Source organism: Metarhizium brunneum, chromosome 4, assembly GCF_013426205.1.
Source record: "Metarhizium brunneum chromosome 4, complete sequence".
Lineage (NCBI taxonomy): Eukaryota > Fungi > Ascomycota > Sordariomycetes > Hypocreales > Clavicipitaceae > Metarhizium > Metarhizium brunneum.
The window spans coordinates 1450397-1473708 of NC_089425.1; the positions used below are offsets into that span (position 1 = coordinate 1450397).

At 32.3% G+C, this 23312-nt stretch overlaps 3 protein-coding genes across 3 annotated transcripts; 2 read left to right on the forward strand and 1 right to left on the reverse strand.

Moving 5' to 3' along the window:
* Positions 1 to 1294: 1294 nt before the first annotated feature.
* G6M90_00g070880 (uncharacterized protein) lies at positions 1295 to 2290 on the forward strand (the record flags this gene model as incomplete). Its single annotated transcript, XM_014683873.1, has 2 exons — positions 1295 to 1809; positions 1894 to 2290. The coding sequence occupies 2 exons, from the start codon at positions 1295 to 1297 to the stop codon at positions 2288 to 2290; spliced, it is 912 nt and encodes a 303-aa protein (XP_014539359.1).
* A 17393-nt stretch (positions 2291 to 19683) lies between these two features.
* G6M90_00g070890 (uncharacterized protein) lies at positions 19684 to 22356 on the forward strand (the record flags this gene model as incomplete). The annotated part of the gene is made up of 1 exon (XM_014690480.2): positions 19684 to 22356. One exon carries the CDS (start codon positions 19684 to 19686, stop codon positions 22354 to 22356), a length of 2673 nt encoding a protein of 890 aa, XP_014545966.2.
* Positions 22357 to 22767: 411 nt separating this feature from the next.
* G6M90_00g070900 (uncharacterized protein) lies at positions 22768 to 23068 on the reverse strand (the record flags this gene model as incomplete). Its single annotated transcript, XM_014690479.1, has 2 exons — positions 22768 to 22949; positions 23026 to 23068. 2 exons carry the CDS (start codon positions 23066 to 23068, stop codon positions 22768 to 22770), a joined length of 225 nt encoding a protein of 74 aa, XP_014545965.1.
* Between the last annotated feature and the right edge of the window lie 244 nt (positions 23069 to 23312).

Sequence of the window (23312 nt, forward strand, 5' to 3'; positions counted from 1 at the left end):
TCAAAAAGTTAAAATCATCATTTACCTTGTTCCGCGAGTAATGCAGCAACCTCAAGCAAGGGAGTGTATGGCTCTGATTCTGACTCGATTTGCTCTTCTTGACAAGTGCAACGTGATGGGTATCAGAGGCAGATGTCGGCACTGCGGTCGCTTGAGATGACTTGCTAACTCGGGGGTGCACGACATTTCGGGTCGCACGCAGGCGGCAGCCATAATTTAGCAGCCCAAAATCCGACGAATGATGGACAGAAATTACAAGTCCCGGCCTTTCCAGTCGCTGGCGCAACCTGATGGCGAGTTTCATTCACATTACTCGGTGCGGGGGATGATATGAAAAGTGTCAACTGGTAGGTTGCCAACTCGTGTGGTGGAGGAACTTGTACAGTGAGAGGCCAAAAGGCACATACGTCTGGTTCACTTGCATAAAAGTAAGTTGACCAGATGTGGCAGCTGGCTACGCGCTCGGTACACTGATATATGTGCATGTACTAATTCAACGCAGAGTCACTTCTCGATAGGCACATGTCCTGTCCCAGGCTGGACCTCAACCGCCACCACCAATTAACACACATGTCACCAGGCAGGGCTGAGAAAGGGCCGTCAATGATCTTTGAGAAGTTGCCCCGATTGGCCAAATCCCATCTCCGCCCCTTTCAACTAATGTGGACCAAGTAAACAAGTGACAACTACTAGTTTACCCGCGGCGGCAATGCCAAAAGGTCAACTGGGCCATGTTGATGTGCGCCCCTTTTCCATCTCCAAATCTCCCTCGACAAACAACACCAATCACCTTACTCACGCTTCAGCCGTAGGCCAGGTCATGTCAAATGATGCCGCCAAATGCAACCACCCCTCATCTCGCTCGCAGATCTCCGACGATCTTGCCCTGCCGAGGTCATGGCTCTCGCATGGGTGTCGACGATTCTATTCATCCGCCTTACGCTTGAGCCTCATGCAGACGGCCTCGTCTTTTTTATTTTTCGGAGAGCACTGCCATGGCAACTCGCTCACTGATCAAGCTAATGCCGGCTCGAAATCGGCCTCCAGATGTCGAGCTGTCTTGTTCTTCCAGGGGCCCAGTCACATCCGTCCAGTGAATTTGGAGGGTTAATCTCATTCTCAGGTCCCTGATCATCTCACTCGTCAAGTTCTCTCTCTCTCTTTTGGTGAATTCCTGCCATGAGCCGTCTCATCCCTCCTCTCGGCAGTCATTTCGCAACTTGAAAGCCTCTCATCCCCCGACTCTTCTCATCCACGACAACATAAAGTAAGGGTGGAAACTGAGCAATCACCAATGGCGAGCCGCAACCCCTTTGAAAGCAACGACCATGACGACCCCGACGCTCACGCCCCCGAGGCCGTCGCCACGCTGTCGCCAATAACACCGCAGTCAAATCTCGAGAATGAACTGCAGGCCAAGTACCAGTCCGCGCGCAGCTCGGAGCGACAGCCACCGCCCCCGAGGCCCGCCGACTCCGAGAAGGAGGTCGTCAACCTCGAGCACGACAGCGCTCTCAAACACGTCGTTCCACTAGAGCTAACATCAGAGTATCCCGAGACGGCAGCCGTCGCGAGCCCCCAGACGCCCCGGGCCACGCATGCCGACACCCTAAAAGCCAGGTCCATGTCGGACGCTGCGCCCGAGGCCCTACCCCCCGGAGGCCAGGGGGGCCCGCGGATCCTGGGAATGAGCAAAAATGCGTTCCTGATCCTCGTCGCCGTCACCATCATCGTCGTCGCGGCCGCCGTTGGGGGTGGCGTAGGCGGCGCCGTTGCGTCTTCAAAGAAGCCGAACGCCACTCCCGCGAGGTGAGTTTCTTCGTTTCCTTCGTTTCCTTTGCCATCTTCAACTACGGGACATACATGGGCGTCGATGCTCACGCGCGTCGACAGCGCATCGTCAAGCACGCCCGCGTCCTCCTCCGCGGCCACGGCGCCCTCGCAGACGGTCCAGTTCCTCAGCAACCAGACCTGGCCGCAGGGGTATGCCTTTGCCTTCCAGGGCTTCTCGCGGCCCGGCTTCACGGGCGCGGCGACGCGGATCCTCACCGGCGACGGGGGCGCCAGCGCCGCCGCCGACTTTGACTTTGGCGTCCGCAGCTACGTCTGGGTGCCGAACATTGGCAACTGCTGCGTCAACTTTTGCGCCAACGCCACCGGGCTGGGCTACGTTGGGTACAGGTGCACCCCTGTGAGGAGGAATGAGTCGTCGGAGGCGGTGGCGCGGGCGTTTGTCTGGTGTGATGACACGCATAGCGATGCGGTTGCCGAGGCGAAGGGGTGCTCATAGGCTCATGGCGCAGCGTTGGTTCTTTTATTTTTTGTGTGTTTACTATTTCCTCGTCGTCTTTGGAGTCGTCTACGAGCACTGGCGGAATACTTGGTCTAATTTGCTGGAAGAGGGAGTTTTGGGTCGGGGAGATGGGTTGAAACCTGGGCTATGTGTTTTCCAGAGGTTTTCGTACACTATAGCTTATGTAATGAACATATTTCTTCTTCTTTTACGGCTGATGGCTGAATCTAAAGTTCTTGCCATCGCTGTTTGATATGCCTCTCATTCCTTGAGAGTAGGCTACGTGGGTTCGGGTTCGGGTTTGTTATAGAGGAAAAAAGGGTAGACATTACGGCGGGGATTGTTCATGGTTTCCTTTTTTTTTCCAGTGCCTTTTTTTAAAATACTAATAAAAGGAAAGATGATGGACCCTCTGGTCGCCACCGTATCCCTCTAGAGTCAAGTCATGACAGTTTCTATACCTTTTCGCGGCCGGTTTGCACTACATGTACACACCACCATGACTGCTTCCATCGCAGACACAGTAAACAGCGGCGGCCGGGTTTCGCTCTTGCTCGATATTAGTTTAGTGCGGCACGGCTGAAATGGCCTAGCCTCGCCAAGTTGCTGTGCATGAGGTGGCTGCATTCTACCCTCCAAATATAATATAATCGAACGTGCACTCATTGCATAAGATGCAAATTCGGCAATTCCTACCACGCACGGCATCGAATGTTCCATTGGCAAAGAAGGACGCTACACGGCATGGTCCACAGATGAGCTTAATGGCTGCGTAGAAATTGAATTGGGATAAATTTGCCAGTCTCGGAATGATTTTGGTGGTATGGTGGCGATGGGGTTTTTGAGGCAGCTCTTCAATCAGCTCTTCGACAAATGAGATCAACTTGGCATATACTAGGGAAACTGTCAGGCCCGTGTGAATATAGATGAGTTCAGGTGTCAGGTGTTTTTTTGTTTTGTTTTCGAGACAAATGATGTCAACGCCAAAGGCCCCCTTTCAATGGAAAAAGGAAGCTATTCATCGGTATCGCCAAAAAGCCCCAAAAGCCTTAATATGATTGTCAAAATAAAGCCTCCAAAAGCCTCTAAAAGGCTCGCGCTACTACCCTATTAAAGCTGGACTTTTAATAGCTAGAAATCCCTTAATTACTGATTTCCTAGGTAACTAGCTAAATAATAGTTAATATCTATAAAAAGGGCTTATTTTTTCTCCCTAAATAGCTTTAAATAAAAAGGATAATTCTACGCTTTAATCTAGTTTATAGCTATTAATTATAATAATTATAAGCCTAGATTTATTATTAAATTTAGGATATTTTAACGTTAAATTATAATATATTTAAGGTTTTTAATAAAAGACCTAAAATAACCTAGCTATAAATATTAAAGGTTTTTTATTAGTAATCCTAATAGGTTTAAGTAGCTAGTTTTAGTAGATTTTTATTATTAAAAAGTATATTATAAATTAAGGTATTTAGTATTTAATTAACCCTTAATAGCCTAATAAAGTAGTTATTATTTCTTTAGAAAAACCCTAATCTAATAATATTAACCTTAAGGTTATAATAATTATAAACCTTAATAAAGTTTAATTTAAAAGGCTTAAATCCCTTAAAAATAATTATTAGGTTAATATTTAAGCTTATTAAAAGTATTAAAAAGCTTTTTTAGTTATTTAGTAATTTATTATTAAGACTATTAATAATTATTATAATATAATAGCTGCTAAAAACAGTATTTTAAGATAGTTAAAGCTATTATAAGCCTAATTATAGCCTATATTTTAAGAGTTTAAAAAAGAGGTTTTAATAAGATATAAATTAATATTAAAGGGTATAAATTATATAAAAATTAAGGCTTAGATTATAAGCTAATAAAAAGTGCTAGTAAAAGCTTATTAAATTAACTTATTTAATACTTAAAGGCTTTAATTAACCCTAGATTTTATAGTTATAATAGCTTTAATTAGCTTTATATTTTTAAACTATTAAAATAATTATATTTTAAACCTATTAAACTTTAATAAGAAAAAATAAAAAAATAAGGTTTTAAATAGCTTTTAAATTAATAACTTATTTAAATAATATTATTAGTATTAAAAAGCTATTAAAAGTAAAGGTAGTTTTTTATTTTTTATCTTCTAAGAAAGCCTATTATTAGGGACCTTAAATTTATTATAAGCACCTAGCTAACCTAAAATCTATTAATAAAAAGGGTTAAAAGGGTTAAAAATAGCTTTAACTTACCTTTATAATTAAAAATATTACTTTTATTACTATTTATACCTTAATAAGCTTTTTAAAAACTTAATATAAAAGCCTAATATTAAAATTAAAGCTTAAATTTAATAAAAGCTATTAAACTTATTTATTAAAGCTAAAGTTAATTAAGCTTATTAATAAGCTTTTAATTAAATTAATTAAAAGTAATAAGAAAACCTAGAAATAAAAGGTATTATATTTTTAAGCTAACTTTAATAATAATAATAAGGTAATTTTTAGATTAAAAGCTCTTAATAATAATAATAATAAGGTATTTTTTAAATTAAAAGCCTTTAAATATAAGGCTTATTATAAAATAAAAGCCTTTTAAAAGCGCTAAAATAGCTTAAACCTTAATAGTTTCTTAAAATAAAAAGTAAGGTTTAATAATATTAATAGCTTACCTTAGAGGTTATTAAACCTTAATAGCTTTTTAAAATAAAAGGTAAATATTAAAAAACTAATTTTTAGCTTTTTTAATAAATAAAAGGTTAAAATTATTTTTAATAAGCTTTAAATACTTTTATATATATATTAAGGATATTAAAGGCCTAAAAAATTAATAAATAATAAAGCCTATAAAAGCCTAGATATTAAAGGGCTTAAAAAGTTAAAAAATAAAAGCAGCCTAAAAGGCTTAAAAATACTAAAAACACTAAAAACACTTAAATTAATAAAAATAAAAGCTTTAATTAATAAAGTTATAAGTTAAGTTATATAAAGCTAATAGCTATATTATTTATTTAATTAATTTATAAGAAAATCTACCTTTTAAGGGATTTTTTTATTCTTAATTTTAGGTTAAATATATATATTTATAATAATTTTAATTAATTTACTAATTATTAAGTCCTTTAATAGCTTAATAAGGCCTTTATAAGTAATATAAAGCTTTAAATTAAAAGCTATAAAAAGGTTATTTTATAAATATAAACAGGGCTTTTTTAGCTTAATTAAGTAGCTTTTATCCTAACCTTTTATATTAATATAATATTATTAGATTACTTTTTAGAAAAGGGCTATAATTAGAACCTAGTTATAAAGGCTATATTAAAGGATAATAAAGTTATTTTTTTTATAAGGTATTATTTTAAGTAGCCTATTATTAAATTTAATAAAATCTATTAAATTAAAAGCTTTTAATTTAATTTAATATAATCTTAATTTAAAAAAACAGCTTTTATTAACTTTTAGTATTAGTAGCTAGGCTACTTAAATATAAATAGCTTTAAATATTTAGTCTAATAAACTACTAGGTTTAAAATTTAAGGCCTTATATAAATTAACTATAAAGCTTATTTTAAGGCTAAGGCTAAAAGGGTTATTTCTTATAAAAACCTATAAATAATAAGCCCTAAACCCTTTTAAAGGATTTATATTAATATTTTTTAATTTAAGCCTAGCTATAATAATAAGTTAGTAGCTTTAGTAATTAAAAATAAATTTTTAGGTTTATTAATAGTTTTTAAGCTTAAAAATACTACTTAAAATACTTTTTTATTAACTATTTAATTATTTAAGGCTTAAATTTAATAATAATATTAACTAGGTATTTATTAAATTTATTAGGATAATAATAAAAGCCTTTAAATAGCTTATAAGGCCTAGGTCACTTAAAAAAGCATTATTAATAAGCTTATATTATTATATATACTTATATAAAACAGCTTTACTAAAAGGTTTAAAAATATTCTAAGGTTAAAAGCTTATATAATATAGCTAGTAGCTAACTTTCTAGCTAAATTATAGCCTAAAATCTAGAAAGCTATTATCTACCTTTATAATTTATTATTATAATAAGGTATAAACTAGAAGATACTCTTCTAATAGCTTTAATAGTAGCTTTAATTAAATAATTATAATATAGGTTATTTAGATAGGCCTAATATTATATATTTAGTTATATATAGCTATAAAGCTTATTTAATAACCTAGAAAGCCCTCTAAGATACTTAAAAATAATCTTTAAAAATAATAGCTTATATAGAAATTAACTACCTTATTAAATATAATTTAATTAATATTTTTTATATATAAATTCTATTAAAATTAAAAGTTAAATAAGTTAAAAATATAACTTTTAATAAAAAAACCTTTTATTAAGGCTAAATTTATTAAATTTAATTAAAAAAGCTATAATAGCTTAAATTTTTAACTTATATTAAGTCTAATAATAATAATAATATTAATAAAGTATAATTAATTATTAAAGTTAATACTTAAAGCCTTAAATAAGCTAATTAAAATAAAAGCTAATTATTAGGCTCTAATATTTTTAAAAACCTTAAATCAGATATAAGTAGTTATTAATTAAACCTTTTAATACTAGCTTTATTAAAACTATTTAATTAAAGCAGTTAATTTAAAGGCTTAAAATAATTATAATAGATTTCTAATAAGGCTTTTAGTAGCTTTTATAGCAGCTTTTTAATTAAATAGCTTAAAAAGCTATATAAAAAAAGCTTATTACTTAAACTTTAATATTAAAAAAAGCTAAAAAAACACTTATATAAGCTTAAATTTAAGAAGGCTATAAAAGCTAAATATAATACTTTTTATAAGTAAGGAACCTTTTAGCTTATTTAACCTAATTAAATTAAATAATATTAATACTTATTATTATTAACTTAGGTATTTAAGTATAAATATAATATATATAAATTTATTAATAAATTTAAGGCTTATTTATATATATAAAATAACCTTTAATTACCTAATAATAAAGAAATTTACGCTATAACCTTAGCTAGAAGGTTATTTTAAACTTTAATAGCTATTATAGCTAAATTTAACCTAAAAGCTAGGCAGCTTAACGCGGTTAATACCTTTATAAATAGCCTGATTAATAAAGTAGTTTATATTAAATTTCTTAATAGCTTTAAAAGGCCTGGTTAAATAATAAAATTATTATAAGCTTTATATAAGCTATAAAGGTTACCTTTTTTATAGTAATAAACTCTTAGTTAAACCTTTAAGTAGCTAGGCTTAAAGCCTTATTTAGAAGACCTTTATATTTTTAATAGCTTAACTTTAATAGTTTTTTTTTATATTAATAATATTATCTTTTTATATTATTAGATAGCTATAAAAGCAGCTAATTAATTAATTTAAAAGCTTAAATCCACCTATAATATAAAGGACCTTAGCCGGCTATATTAGTTTCTAGGTATTTAAGTCCTTTAAAATAGGCCTATTAGAAAGCTTTAGCTATATTAGGATTTATATATTAAAAAATTAGCTATAAAATTTAATATATCTAAGTAAAATAGCTTTAAAGAAAATTTAATACTTAAAAGTTAATTATAACCTAATCTAGGTATTATAACTACTAATTAAATTTATTAATATTAATAAACTATTAGTTTTATTAATTATATTATAATTATTAAAAGACCAGATATAACTAAAATTATAACTAAGCTAGCTAAGTTTCTCTTTAATTTATTAGAAACCTATTAATAAGTTATTAATTAAGTTATTAAATATTTATATCTAATATAATACCTAGTAATAGAATTTAATAGCCTTAAAGGTCTTAATAACCTAGAGCTTTTAATAGCTTTAAATATTACTTTTATTAATAACTAATAAACCTAAAAATTATTATAAAGCTTTATAATTTAACTCTTTAATAAACCTATTAGCTGGACTATTAATAAGTAAAATATAGTTATAATATTATTAATAAAAGCTAAATTACTAGCTTTTATATATATTATAAAAGAAATTATTATAATTTATAGGCTTTTTTAATAGCTAGGCCTTTAATTAGGTTAAAAAAAACCTATAATATAATATAATAATTTATAAATAATCTAGCTTATTAATAATAGTTTTTTAAGGCTTAAAACCGCCTTTTATTATATTAATATTTATAATAGCTAGATTTAATAAGCTTATTAATAAGGGACTTTTAATATAAAATTTATTTAAAGTAATAATTGTTACGACCCAGCCGCAGGCTGTAATATAGGTCGCAGAATAGGCCGACTATATAAGCCACCCCATAAAGGGATAAGGCCTATATTAGAAAAATAGTTAAAGTATATAAGGTAATTATAAGAGTTATTTTATAATTAAAATAATTATTATATAAGTTAATATAATTACCTTATAATTAAGATAACTTATAATTAAAAGTTACTCTTAAGAAAAAGTAACTATCTTATATATAAGAACCTTAATTTTACTTTATAAATAAACTTTAGCTTCTTAGCTTTTAATACTAATTATTATATTAAATAAGCTTTACTTATAACTCTTTAACTCTAATTACTTAGTTATAATTTATAACCTATTACTAATATAACACTTAACTACTTAGATTAATTACCTTAATAGCTTTATTAATATAAACTATAACTAGTTTATCCCTTAAGAACCTTAATTATTATATATTAAAAGCTCTTATTTAAACTATTATTATATTATTCTAAGTAATACCTAATAACTATTAATATAATATTATATAAGATTATTATTATATTTAAATTAAATAAAACCTAAGAAAAATTAATAATTATCTTTACTTATAAGATACTTACTAAGATTATATGCCTTTAAGAATAAGTCTAATAAATAAAAAAAAAATAATAAGAATAAGCTATAATTATTATTATAATTAAAAAAAACTTAAGAGAAATCCTTAGATCTAGGGTATTAAGATTATATAATAAATCCCTAAGTATACTTTAAGGATTCCTTACTTAACTTAAAGCTTATTATTAATAATTCTTAAATAAAATAAAAGAATCCTTTATTAAGGTACTTTATATAAAAAAATATATAATAAGAGTAGTACTTATATAATTTAAACCTATTATAAGGGATTACCTTAATAAAGAAAAAAATAACCATAAAAAAGAAACTAATATTATTTTTAAAAGTTATAATAAATTTAAAAAAGCTATTAAAAAGGCCTTTAAAATAATTAATAAAGCTAGAGCTATTAAGTATTATATTAATAGGCTTAAGTAAAAAGAATTAATATTTGATTATACCACTTACTTTAAATAACTTATATCTTAGCTTAACTAAGAGAATAAGCCTTTTATATTAGCTTTTTATAAAGGACTTAAAAAAAAAGTTAAAAATAAACTTTATAAAAAAAATAAACTAAATAACTTATTAGATTATATTATTATAATAATATAAATTAATAATAAATAATATTAATAATATATATAAAAGAAATAAGATAAGGGAACCTAAAGCCTTATTAAAGAAAAAAGTTATTAAGCTAATTAATATAAAAAGTATAATAAACCTATTACTTATAATTATACTCTTAACCTTAAATAAATAAAGCTTAATATTACTAAGAAAAATAATAAAAAGGAAAAAAAATACTATAACTATAAAAAACTAGGATATTTTATTAATAAATATAAGAAACCTAAGAAAAAATAAAAGCTAGTACTAAAAGGAGGTAAAAAATAACTTAATTTTATTAATTAATAAAAAATTAAAGTTATTAAATTAAAGGTAAAATATAAAAACCTTAACTAGACCTTTTATTATAATAATAACTATTATGTTTATATAAGTAGTAAATAAGAAAAAAGATAATTTTTAAAAAAACTAAGAAAACTAAAAAAAAAAATTATAAACTTTATAAGAAATAAACTATAAGTAGCTAAATAACTAATATAAGAAAACCTAAATAAATAATTAATAAAAAAAAACACTTATAATAATAAGATAAAAGGAACTTTATAAACTAAAATTATTAAAATATTTAAATAAAAACTTATATTAAGAAATTCTTAATTAAATATAATAATAAGTAAAAGTAAGAAAAATTTAAAGGGAATAATAATATAAAGAGAAATAAAATATATAAATTCTTATTACCTTTAATAAACTAAAAAATGAAGTAAAAGAAATAAGTATTAATAATAATAATATAATCCTAAATACTTTAGAAGTATTTAAAGATAAATAAAGTAAGGAAAAAATACTTATAAAGCTAATAATTATATAAGAATAAGTTATATAATAATATTTCCTTATATTAATAAGAAAATATTTTATAATTCTTATCCTAATAATAAATATTATTATAATAATAAAAAACTAAATATTATAGTTTTTAAAAGAAGAAAAGAAAAATAATCCTAAACTCTTATTAAGATATATAAAATATATATATTTAATATAGGTATTATATATGTTTATAATATACTAGGTATACTTTTAAATTAAGGTATAATTAAATATATTTTTAATTAAGATAAAAGGATATTTAATTAAAATATTATACTTTAAATAAGAACTCCTAAAATAAAAAGTAAAAATAATTAATAATAATTAAATAATAATCTTAGAACTTAATTTAAATATACTTATTAAATGCTAAGTATATATAGATTCTATAAATATATATAAATTAAATATATATTAGTTATATATATATATAAAAAATAAGTAATAGTATTAATATATATATAAGAGAAAGATCTTAATATATAAAAAAGAATTATTACTTAAATCACCTTAATATAAAATAAAAAACTATATAATATACTTATTATTAAATTACTTAAAATATATAATAGATAAGGCTAAAAAGTAATATAAGTAATAATATAAAATACTAATAATATATAAATAAATATAATAAGTATTAAATATACTTAAATAAAAAAACCCTAAAAGAATTATAAAATTAATATATTATAATAAATAAAATCTAAATAAGTAATATAATAAATAAAAGTTTAACCTTAAATATAATAAGAAATATATAATAAACTATAATAACTTAAGATATAAAAAGCATAAAAAAATAAAAGATTAAATTTATAATTACCTATATTAAATATTTAATAATAGGTTTTACTTTAAGTACCTATAAAATAGAATAAAACCTATAAAATAATACTAAGAAATAAAATAATAAATCACAGAAAAATCTATTCTAAAAAACTTAAAAAATAAGGCATATTATTTATAAAAGGGCTATAAGCTAGCATAAAAAGAAAAATACTAATAACCCTTAACGTAACTAAAAGTAAATAAAGTAATAAAATAGTATTAAACACTAAAATCATAAAATATTATATTTATATACTTATAAATAATAGTATAATAAGTAATTATATCTTACCTAAAGTTATAAATTATTACTAACTACTATAAAAACATAAAAAGGTATTATATAAGTTAATTAATATTAAAAAAAAACTTTTTACTTATAATAATAGAATTATTAACTAAAAGACTAATTATTTTAAAGTATAGATTTAAGGTTATTTAAAAGTAATTTAACTTAATATTATAAATATATTAAAATATAACCTAGTATTAAGGTACTTATAATTATAAAAAAGTAACCTATTAATTAATTAAAGGATAAGCTAATTAAAGTAAAATAAGACTTTAAGTTAATAAAATTAATAAAATTTAAAAAAAAGAATAAAATTTTATTATAACTTAGCTTATAAATAAAGTTTTAAAAAAAAAAAAACCTTTAAGTAAGTTATTTAAAAACTAATAATAATAAATAAGCAATAAAAAAGTAATTAAAATAATTAAATCTATTATAATAACCTTAATAATACTATAAACTAGAATATAAATTATAATAAGTAATAAGAAGATAAAAGCTAAGATTTAAAAGGTTATTATTACCTTAAGAAAAAACCTTATAAATATAAATAAGAAACTTAAAAAAAAAAAAAAAAATAAGAATAATAAAAATAATAAAAGCTTAATAATAAAAAAAAAAAAATTTAAGAATATCCCTAAGAAATACTAAAAATATAAAAAATTATTTATAAAAGAATTAAAAACTAAACTATTAAAATATAATTAATAAGATTATTAAATTAACTTAATAAATAAAAAATTAATAATATTTTATAAGATTTATAACTTAAACGTAAAAAAACTTAAGATATTATAAGAATATATTAATAAAATACTAATAAAAAGCTATATTAAAGTATTTATATTAAAGGTTAAATACCTAGTTATATTTATTTTAAAAAAGAATAAAAAACTATAATTAATAATAAATTATTAGTAATTAAATATAATTACTATAAAGGATTAAATATTATTATTACTTATATTAGAACTATAAAACTAATTATATAATATAAATTAGTTTATTATAATAAACCTAAAAGAAGTATATAACTTAATTTAAATAAAGAAGGGTTATAAATAAATAATAGCCTTTAAAATAAAGTTTAAATTATTTAAATATTTAATAATACTAATAAGGCTTATTAATATACTAGTAATATTCTAAAGAATAATTAATAGTATACTATAAGAATATTTAAATAACTTTATAGTAGTATATCTTAATAATATATTAATCTTTTTAAAAACCTTAAAAGACTATAAAGAATATATATATATAATATTAAAAACACTATAAAACACTAAACTATTACTTAAACTAGTAAAATATAAGTTTTATATATAAGAAGTAGACTTTTTAGAACATATAATATAATTAAATAAGATATAAATAAAAAAGATAAAAATTAAGGTAATAAGGAACTAGCTAATACTAAAAAATATTAAGAATATATAAAGCTTTAAAGGCTTTATAAATTATTATAAGAGATTTATTAAGAGCTATAATAAAATTATAATACCCTTAGATAAACTTACTAAAAAAGATAAGTAATAGAATTAAAATAATAAGGCATAATATACCTTTAATAAAATTAAAAAGCTTATTATATTTAAACCTATTTTAAGAACTTTTAACCTAAAAAAGAAAATAAAATTAAAAACTAACTTATTAGATTTTACTTTAAGAGTATAAGTTAATTAATAAGATAATAATAAGAAATTATACCTTATTATATTTTACTTAAAAAAACTCTATAAAGTAAAACTTAATTACTTTATTTATAATAAAAAATTCCTAGTAATTATTAATACTTTTAAGGAATTTAAATACTACCTTATAGGAAATAAATATAAGGTTAAGGTATATATTAATTATAAGAATATCTCTTACTTTATAATAATATAATAATTAAATAAATAATAAATTTAATAGGCTAAATATCTTTTAGAATTTAATTATAAAATTATTTATTAAAAAGGATCTAAAAATAAATAAGTAAATACTTTAAGTTAAAAAAGTAACTATAATATAGGAGTATTTATAATAATAGGATAACTTCTTAAAATTAATAAAAAAGGTAACTTTTAGTAAAAATAACTTAATATTATACTAAAAGTATAAAAAAAAAACCTAATATATAAGAAAATATACTAATAAGTAATAAATAATATATAATATATTAAAGATATACTAATAAGATATATATACTACTTAAAAGAAGTACTAATATATAAAGAGAAAATCTAAATATTACTAGAATTATAAGAAGAATATATTAAAGAAATATATAAATACTTAGTTTATAAATATTAAGGAATCCATAAAATATTAAATAAGATATAATAATAATATAATTTCTTAAAAATTAAGAAAATAATTAAAAAGGTTATTAATAAATATATATAATATAAAAAAAGTAAGGCTTTATAATATAAGCTATATAAAGAATTATAACTATTACTAGTACTAATATAACTATAAGAATTAATAGCTTTTAATCATATTATAAAGCTATTAATATTAAAAGAATTAATAACTAATATAAAATATAATAGTATATTTATAATTATAAATAGACTTATAAAGTATAAATACTTTTTATTATATAAAGAAGTAAGTAATATAAAAGAACTTATATATATATTCTTATAAATAATAATAAGTAATTATAAGCTATTAAAAGAACTTATATTAAATAAAAAAAGTATATTTACCTTTAAATTTTAATAAGTACTTATAATATAACTTAAAATAAATTATAAGTTAAGTATTATATATTATTTATAAATAAATAAATAAATAAAAAGATTAAATTAAATACTTAAATAATATTTATAATATTATATTAATTATTAATAAAATAATTAAGTTAAATAATTACTTATAATATAATTAGCTTATAATAGCTTAATATTAGAATTAATAAAGTAAATACTAGCTTATACTAATTATAAATTTAACCCTAAAGTATTTTAAATATAATATAAAGGATTATAAGCAGAATAAGTAATATTATAAGTAAATAAACTAAAGAAATTATATAAAAAAATATAATATAAATTAGAATTTATATAAAAGAGAATAATATAATATTATAATTAAAAAAGATTAAAAGGATTAATCTTTAAGAAGAGAAATATAGTTTACTTACTTTAATAAAACATTAAAATAATATAACTAAGTAATAAATTAAATTATAAAAAATTAGGATTATTTACTATTAAAAAATAAATATTAATAAATAATTATAAACTTTTACTATTAAAAACTATAAGAAATCATCTTATAGTATATATTTTACTTCTTAAAAAAGTATTAAATAATATACTAATAAAAAAAGATATTAAAGTCTTAAATAATAAAGAATATAAAGTAAAATAAATCTTAGATATAAGAATAAAAAATAAAATATACTAGTACCTTATTAAGTAAAAAAACTATAAACATAAAAAAAATATATAAGAACCTATAAAGTACCTAAAAAAGTACTAGTACTTATTAAGGCAGTTTTACCAGAAGTATTACTAAAATTAGTAAATCTTAGGTTTATAAGCAAGAAAGGAGATAATATAATATTTAAATATATGTTATCTTAGACCCTTTTAAAATCAGTATCTAATAAACTAAAAAAAAAAAAGACGGTTTTTAGCCATATAATACTCCTTATACTTAGCCTTTTTCTTTTTTATATATTTTAACTTCTTTATATTATTAATACCCTATAAGACTACTTATATTATTTTCTTAAATTATATTTTCTTTTATTTTTTAAGGTAAAGGACTTTCTCCTTTATAGCCTTTAACTTAGACTTAAGCTTAATATATTAATTAATTATCTTTTAAAGCTAAGTAAGGGTAATACTTAAAATATTATATTATAAGTATTTTAAGTAAATATACTTAAAATATTATAAGGAATTAATAGGTAATACCTTATAAAAAGGAATACCCTAAGAGGAATAAGTAAAGTAAAATAACATATTAATTAAATAAGAAAAAATAACTAAAAAAAGATTATTAAAATAAAGTAATAACTTACTTTTTAATTTACTTTTAGAAATATAGCTAGATATAGTATTAAAAGGACATCATAAAAAATAAAAAAAAATAAGAAAACTTATAACTAATATAAGCAAGGAAAAAGAGCTACTTATAATATAAAACTTAAGCCTTAAGGATAAAACTATAAGAGAAGGGATATTATATTATAACCTAGCTATAAGCTATAATATAGGTCGTAAAATAGGCTAACTATATAAGCCACCTTATGGAGGAATAAGGCCTATATTAAAAAAATAATTAAAGTATATAAAGTAATTATAAAAGTTATTTTATAATTAGAATAATTACTATATAAGTTAATATAATTACCTTATAATTAGGATAACTTATAATTAAAAGTCACTCTTAAGAAAGAGTAACCACCTTATATATAAAAACCCTAATTTTACTCTATAAATAGACTTTAGCTTCTTAGCTTTTAATACTAATTATTATATTAAATAAGCTTTACTTATAACTCTTTAACTTTAATTACTTAGTTATGGTTTATAACCTATTACTAACGTAACACCTAACTGCTTAAATTAACTGCCCTAGTAGCTCTGCTAATATAAACTACAACTAGTTTATCCCTTAGGAACCTTAGCCGTTATAATAATAATCTAATAAATAAATTAATTAAGGTTTTTATAAGCTAATAATTTAATTACTTTATTAAGCAGCTAAAATTAATTAATATTATTAGTATTATTAAAAAAGGCTAAAATAACTAGAATTTAGCTTACCTTAGAAATTAAGGTTTAATAATTTCTAGCTTAACTTAAAAGTTATTAAACCTTAATAGTTTCTTAAAATAAGCTATAAGGGTATATTAATATTAAAAGCCCCTTTTTAATAAAAAAAAAAGCTATTTATTAGTATTATTAAAAAGCCTTAAAAGCCTTAATATAATTATTAAAATAAAGCCTCTAAAAGCCTCTAAAAAGCTTACGCCACCACCCTATTAAAGCTAGACCTTTAATAGCTAAAAATCCCTTAATTACTAACTTCCTAGGTAACTAGCTAGATGACGGTCGATATCTATAAAAAGGGCCTGTTTTCCCTCCCTAGATAGCTTCAAATAAAAAGGACAATTCCACGCTTTAATCCAGTCCATAGCTGTCAATCGCGATAAATGATAATACAAGCATGACACAAGTATCGTGCAAGCATAACATCCTCCCTTTTATATGAGAAACTTCATCATATTTGTCATGGCCGTCATGGACCGTGACAAGCATCGCTCGTCGGATACTTCAGACTTCCATGGCCTTGTCCGAACCAATGATATACATTCATCATGGCCACTGAATTGTAGAGTGCAGAGATCAGCGCACTTCCCAGGTTTGAGGACCTCTACTACGACCGATGCATAGACTCCCAAAAGACGGAGGGTCTATACATCCTTGAGCACCATGTGAAAGAAGGGGGAAGCATGACGTAGTCAGCGCCGAGCTGCCGAATTGGATATTTTTGTCGACGGCCAGCAGTCACGAATTGGGACACGCGAGCAATAACCGCAATGGATTTGTGGCGCCGCATGTAGCAATACAATCTCTGCCATAGTACTCAACTGCCAGTGGAAGCGTTTTTCTCCTCTCCATACTTCTTTTGTCTTTCTCTATTGGGATGTCGAAAGACGTTTTCGGATGACTGGGCGGTGCAAGTTTGGTGCGCAGGCGCGAGATAAAAGTCTATTAGCTGACATGTGTCGCGACTGATGCAAAAGCGACTGTACACTGAGACGCCTTTGGCACAGTTTTGGAGCTTGGTGGTTGAAGACGTGGTTCGTGTTTAAGGTGCATACCGTCGTAAAGAGAGAACATTTGCAGTCCAACGCCCCTTGGCCAACACACGAGCCGGCCATCCGCCAACGACCTTGAGCGGCCGCGGGATCGACAGGTTCATCCACGCCAAACAGAGCCATCTTTTCCATGAGCACCCCAGCCCCCGACTCCATGTTCTATATGCCGCCATCGTGGACCTCGGTGGTTCAAGGTAGACTTGAGGCAAGAACCGGACTCGAAACCAGTTTCACTGCTAGGTCACTAGGTGTTGGCGGTGGGGGGTCGCTGGCGTGTCTCTGCCCCGGATTTCCGCATTTAGACGAGGTGGCGGAGAGAGAGCCACCCGCTGGCGGGGCGGTGGGCCGTTGACTAACGCTTACGGTATGCTTACTGGTTGGCTTTGGGCAGTGGTTCCGCCAGTGCCCCGCCAGTTTTCAACGCAGCGAGTTGGGCCCCCCACTGGCCAGGGGCTGTTCAAGCCTGTGAATGGATGTTACAGCGCATGGAGGCGCCGACTTTTGCCGCTGTCCAGCCTACAGGTGCAGGTGCTACGCTGACGAGGGATACTGGAAAAAGACGCACCCGCATTCAATGTTGGTAAAAAGGACCGAGTGACCTAAGTATGGCAGACTATGTATAGGTACCTACCTAGGTAGTATACTCCGTCACATCATAGCGATAGGAGAGCATCTGGTCTCGTCAAATACTTTTTCTGTCCTCCGGTAGATTATGAATTGTACGTTGTGGCATGTTGCCGGGATTCAATGTCGCCATGGGTGGTTGGTCATCCGGGTGCAGCAGACATCGGCTGACAACGTTCAACACCAGGAGCCCAAGGGACAGGTCAACTGTGCTGGCAGGGTTTCGCAGGCAACCAGACTCCACTGGGCCGACCAGACGCCTAGATGCCATCGACTGCACAAGACAAAACATGCCCAACGTCCAAGTGCGGAGGTGGAGCAATTGGGAGAACCCAACAAAGAAAGATACATAGATGCTTGGTTCAATGATGCTGTTCCGTGTTCTGTATCCAACCAAGGCTTCAATGCAGCTTCACCTCGCCAGCGCCATGTCCAAGCTGCGGCATCCCCCCTCAGACCAGTTGGCGGCTTGTTGGTTTGTTCCTGGAGAATTATCTGCACCTTGGTCTGCGTCGCATCAGCCGATATCTGAAGCCCCATGCATCGACCCGACATGTTCCTTGCCGCGCCTCCAATCACCAGTCGTGTGGCCAGATCCAAGCCGAGCCCAGTCGACGAGCTTGTTGTGTACCTTTGTACCACGCACCTTCCCCAAGCTGTCACGCCCTCATCGACAAGCCTAAGAGTCCTTCGTTTCTTCGCCGCCTAACCCTGCGTCTGCATCTTCTCTTTTGTAGCCGCGTTCCCGGCTTCATCTTGCACAATCAAGACCAAAGCCCTGACTGTTCTCACGACGTGCATGTGCTCACGACGAGCACGCGCGCTCAGCACAGACCAGCAATCCCCCTGTCGATTGATGCCGGCGCTGACGTCGTTGTTCAATCCGCTGTTGCTCTGCTACGTGCTCGGGTACTTTGGGTGCCTCCAATCCGCCCCGCATTTCCGATTCCCACCTCGCCCGCCTCGTCCACTTCAACCAGACCATCCCTGTCACATGTGGCTGTCTGTCCGGCTGTCACTCCGGTTCTAAGCCCTTCGCCATCGTGTGCCCTCATCGTTGCACCTGGAACCTCCTTCTCCTTCCCCTCAATCTCTCTCTCCTCTTCTTTCTCTCCTCCTTACTTATCAGCTTCAAGCCCGTCGCCGCCAAGTATTGTCCTGTGGTTAGGCCCTGCAGACCAATGCGCAAGGTACTAGATCTCTGACGCTTGCTTCAACGGCTCACTTGCCTAGCAGTCTGACGGCCCAGCAGCACCTTGATTCGCCGCTCATCATGCTCTCCCCCGCAACGTCGAATTTAACGTCTCGCGTTAATGGTCTGTCTGCGGTTGCACGCCGCCCGCGGAGATGCATTCAGCTGCCATCTCCTTGCACCGCCGCGCTCATTCGCTCGAGACACCGGCAATGCAGGACCTTGTGGTTCGGGGCCTGGGCTAGGGACTGTGATGGAGATGCCTATCACAATTCTCGACGCCGCCATCGCGCCCATCGCTATCGATACATGGAGTCTGTAAACCGCAGGCTATCTTGGGACAACAAGCCTCGCCATGACAGTATTCAGACTGCTATGAAGTCGGCGTTTGCTCACATCGCCCATGGCCCCACCAAATACATCAACGTTCATGACGTCAAGTCATGGTCCGATGAACTCTCCGGCGTGCGCCCGGGGAGAAATATCGAAGACGTCGAGCGCGAGGCAATTGACCATTTGTTCAGCGGCGGAAACAAGGACCGCTCGCAACGTTCAGGACATTGGTCGTCACGCTTGAGCGGCTACCTCCATGGCAGGCAGACTCCAAAGGACGTCACTCCGGAGTCTGTCTTGCACGCCACCACATCGACGAGGGAGCGCTCACAAACTACAGCCGCATCATCCAAATCTCATACGCCATCTGCTTCGAAGGCTGCCGAGCTAAGAGGATACAGGCCACACAAATTCGATGATCCAAATACTCCGCGAAAACTCTCCTCTGAGGAACTCTCCAAGAAATACAATGATCTCAAAAAATACACCGCTGTGACTTGGAATGAGCCTGATGGGTTGCAAAAGCCCACTCCTGAAGAAAAATCGAAACAGTACAGGGACTTGGACAAATACGCCTCGCCCGACATCTCGAGTGAAACTGCTACCACCGAAACGTCTAAGGAGAAGTACGATGACCTGAAAAAGTATAAGCCTGTAGAGTGGAACGAGCCAGATGGCCTTCGTAAACAGTCTCCGGAGGAGCTCTCCAAGAACTACGACGACTTGGATAAATATGGACCTGTTACTTGGAATGAGCCTGATGGACTGCGCGAGCTCACCCCCGAGGAACTCTCCAAGAAATATGATGATCTCGACCAATACGGTCCTGTGGCCTGGAACGAGCCCGATGGCCTTCGAAATCTCACGCCCGAAGAAGAGTCCAAGAAATATAGCGATCTAGACTCGTACAGAACAGGTTTTGTGGCTCCTGATGCCGTTTTAAAGGCTCACGAAGTCAAGCAACAAGACCCCACTCCTAAAGCGGAACCCGTCCCCGCCAAAGTGGTAGTCCCCATGGAGGACCCTGCCAAAGAATACAATGATTTACATAAATATGGACCTGTAAAATGGAACGAGCCGGATGGTCTTCGAAAATTGACTCCCGAAGAGCTATCCAAGAACTATGAGGATTTGCACAAGTATTCTCAGTATCCAAATGCCGGACCGTCAACTCCACGGATTCACCCTGAAGAGGCTTCAAAGCAATACAGTGACTTGCGAAAGTATGACTCGTTCCCCAACGCGGGTCCTACGACGGAGCGTGTCCATCCCGAGCTCGCCTCGAAGCAGTACAAGGACCTTTCCAAGTACCCCTCTGCTGGCTACGAAGAGCCTGATAAAACCGAGCATGTTCACCCTGAGGAGCTCACCAAGAACTACACGGACCTGGACAAATACAAGCCCCAATCATTTGATTCGCCATCCACGCCCTACCCGATGCACCCCGAGGAAGCCTCCAAGGCTTATTCCGATTTGAAATCGTACAAGCCGATCAGCCATAATGAGCCCAATGGCAGGCCAATGGAGAAGCTTGACCCCGTGGCAAGCAGCCTCCGAGATTATGACGGTTCAGGGGAGTCTTATTTCGTGCCCAAAACCGCAGATGAAATTCGAGGAGATGTCCTCCGAAGAGCATACCGAAACAGCAAACACACTATGCTCCAAAGAGCCAGATTCCAGCAGGGGAACACCCGAGACTCCAATGGCAAAGACACAAAAGACACTATTGGTCGTCTCGGACAGACAGTTGGTAGTCCCTCCATGACGGGAAATTATGCCAAGGACTTTCCGGATGAATTTGCTACCTCTTGGGATACATCGAACTCGTGGTCAAAAACGACGCTGTTCCCAAAGAACCTCGCCACCAAGGAGCAGGCTAGCGAAGCTGCTGCCGGGGCCGGCCTGCTTGGCTCAGAGAAAGGGGAGGCCGAAGTCTCATCTCTGGATGAGAGTTTTCCCATTCAGTCGTCAAAGCTACAACCTGCGCTGGATAGGAACGGTGGAAGGCGAGCATCCCCAACCGCCATGTCCCCGCTAGAGAGAATGAAGGTTGAAGAGGATCCCTACTCTAGGATCCCCCAGGGGTTGGAGATCAACTGGGACCAAGAGTGTGGTGGCAAGGCCACTTGGCCAACATTTGTGCGTCACCACAAGGGCAAGGCAAACGAGGACTCTTTTGCCGGGCCAGAAGCGACGGGCGAGAAGCAGCCTGTTTTATACAAGTTGCTTGCGTTTGACCCGACCAGTCAGACCATGAGCATTGGCGAAACGTCCTCTGGTGTCATGAACACGGCGGCGCCTGCAACGCCTGCAGAAGTCATGCTTCGAGTCTCGAACCCGTCCAAGTTCTTCCCTTATTTCAGCGCACTGCAGGCCGAGGGCTATGAAATCGCGTCGGGTGGCGGCGACGTCCTCGTGTTCCGCAAGGTCCGGCCAGGGCCGTCATTTACAGAAAGCTCGGGCTCTACCGTGAACCCCATCGACATGATGGGCCGCTCAGCTGCGAGCAACTTTGCCAGCCCAACCGGCTTTGTCAATTACGAGTCGCCTCAGTATCGCCCCGCGACGTACGGGCAAGGGCCGGAAATCAAAGTTGTAAAGAAGAAGAGGAGCCTTGGGCGCAAGGTGGTGATTGGCACGGCCTGGGTGGCAGGCACGGCTTATGCCGTCAGCGTGGTGGGAGAATACTTTTCCACCGGTGGCAAGCTGTTGTGAGCGCGTTGGGGATGGGTGCAGAGACACATGTATAACGAGGATGAATAGTTTGAATACCCTCGGGGACGCACTCGACTCAGCACAGTTGACGTCTCTACTCTTGTCAATTTTTTTTTAATTTTTTTGTTCACATTTGGCGCTGTGGAGTTGGGACACGGGCATGGCACGACTACGGGATAGGGTACTTTACTTGGCAGCGTTAAATGTAGCGATTATGTATATTCTGCGTGAATCTCCGTTCGTGATGTCCCTTTGTTCTCGTCATCCATGCATATTGCCGCGTATGGCAGGTCATCCTGGTCCTCTCTGTTGCTTGTTTTGTCCGTCACCCATTCCCGCCTCCATTTCTCTTCGTCCCAACTTTTCCCGGCACCGACTGGCACTTAGTTGCGGGCCGTGGGCCGTGGGCCGTTAGGACGTCTTCTCGGTGAACCCGAGCCCCGTCTTGACGCCCTCGACGGCCCTCATCTGCAGGGCGTGCTTCTGGTCCTCCTTGCTCCAGCTCTGGCGCCTGTCGAAGCTGGGCTTCCACGCGTCGGCGGCGGACGTGGCCCGCGCCGCCGCGGCCTCGCCGCTCGCTGCTGACGATGGGTCTGGTTGTCGTTGCTGCTGTCAGTATCGCGGGACTACATACATACACGGTGGTCAGGGAGGGCGGCAAATACGAACCTGCGGGGTGGAAAGGGCCCTGCGGCGTAGTCTTTTCCGACATGGCGAAAAGTTGAAAATTACCAGTGATTGTTTTTTTGGCGGGGGGAGGATTCAGCTGGTCATGACGAAGATTGAAGTGAGGGCCGCGGATGGCATGTTTTGCCACTTCACTCGTCGCGGGGTGCTGGCTGGGCTGTTTGGCGCAGCTGCAGCTGCAGCTGCACCTTGTTTCGATAGCTTGAGCTTTGACGAATGAGATGCCGGTGCAATGAGGCCGATGTACATGCATGTATTGACGGTACCAG